Source organism: Orycteropus afer, unplaced genomic scaffold, assembly GCF_000298275.1.
Source record: "Orycteropus afer afer isolate SDZICR_OR568_19922 unplaced genomic scaffold, OryAfe1.0 scaffold00524, whole genome shotgun sequence".
Taxonomy (NCBI): Eukaryota; Metazoa; Chordata; class Mammalia; order Tubulidentata; family Orycteropodidae; genus Orycteropus; species Orycteropus afer.
The window spans coordinates 1,571,268-1,572,398 of NW_006922111.1; the positions used below are offsets into that span (position 1 = coordinate 1,571,268).

The 1,131-nt window shown below is 59.1% G+C and overlaps 1 protein-coding gene across 1 annotated transcript in view; it reads right to left on the reverse strand.

Moving 5' to 3' along the window:
• Window positions 1–1,131, reverse strand: part of CELSR1 (cadherin EGF LAG seven-pass G-type receptor 1) — a 72,856-nt gene that overhangs the window by 28,089 nt on the left and 43,636 nt on the right. Inside the window, exon 19 of the mRNA XM_042782933.1 lies at window positions 536–703. Coding sequence (XP_042638867.1) covers window positions 536–703 — 168 coding nt within the window. The remainder of the gene's footprint in view (window positions 1–535; window positions 704–1,131) is intronic.

The window sequence follows — 1,131 nt, forward strand, 5'->3', positions numbered from 1 at the left end:
GTGTGCATCTCTGTGTGCACACAACTTTGTGTGCATGTGTGCTGTATGCATGCATGTCTGTGTGCATAGGGTGTGCATGTCTCTGTGTGCACAGGCCTGCGTGTATGCATGTCTGTATGTATATACATCTGTGTGCATAGTGCATGCATGTCTGTGTGTGCAGATATGTGTGCACATGTGTCTATCTGCATGCATGCCCATGTGCATCATGTGTGCATGTCTCTGTATGTGCATGCATGTGTGCATGTCTTGGCGCACACATACATGCCTGTGTGCACACCTGTGTGTCTCTGTGCATGTAGCTGGGGATGCTCTGATGCCCCCAGCACGGAGCTGGGGCATGAACCTCTGGCCCTGTGTGTGGGGGTAGGGGTGGAAGGGGAGCAACAGGCTAAGAAGGAAGGTCCCTGGGCCCCTCCTGCAGCCTGGGTGGCCAGGACCCATGGGTGCACTCCAGCCTCAGCGAAGCCCCACACCGAAACGCTGCAGCCCCAGGGCAGGAGGGGCCGCCCCCTGCCTCCAGCACTGCACTCACGGGATCGAGTGGTTCCACAACACGCAGGCGGGCTTGGTGCGCTCCTCGGTCTCCAGCAGGGCCAGCTCCACCAGGATGGGCCTCTCCAGGGGGCTCGGGAGCCCAGTGCCCTCACTGTACACCGCCGCACTCACCACCGCCGTGTTGATGACAGGCCTGCTGGGCAGCCTGTGGCAGGAACAAGGGCAGGGAGTGGGCTGAGAAGGCGCTCGTTTTAAACTCTGCATGTGCACAAGGAAGGCGGGAAGCCATTCTTCACTGAGCACCTGACCCCAGCTTTACCCCAGAGCAGGGTTATGACCGCCAGCGAGAGTGCCGAGATGCACCACCTCTGGGCCAGGGCAGGCTCCAGAAACGTGGGACAGCCCACAACATGCAGTAGCAGGAACAGCAAAAGGGATCTAGTCACGGAGTCACTCCTTGTTGCAGATGAGATGTGTCCCCAGAAAGATGTGCCCAAGCTCTGACCCCTGGCACGTGTGAACGTGACCTTGTTTGGGGCCTTGGAGAGTGTGACTGGTTATGTTAATACAGGGTCACCCTGGGGTGGGGTGGGGAGAGGAGACAGAGAGGCAGGAGGACAGAGGACCTGTGGC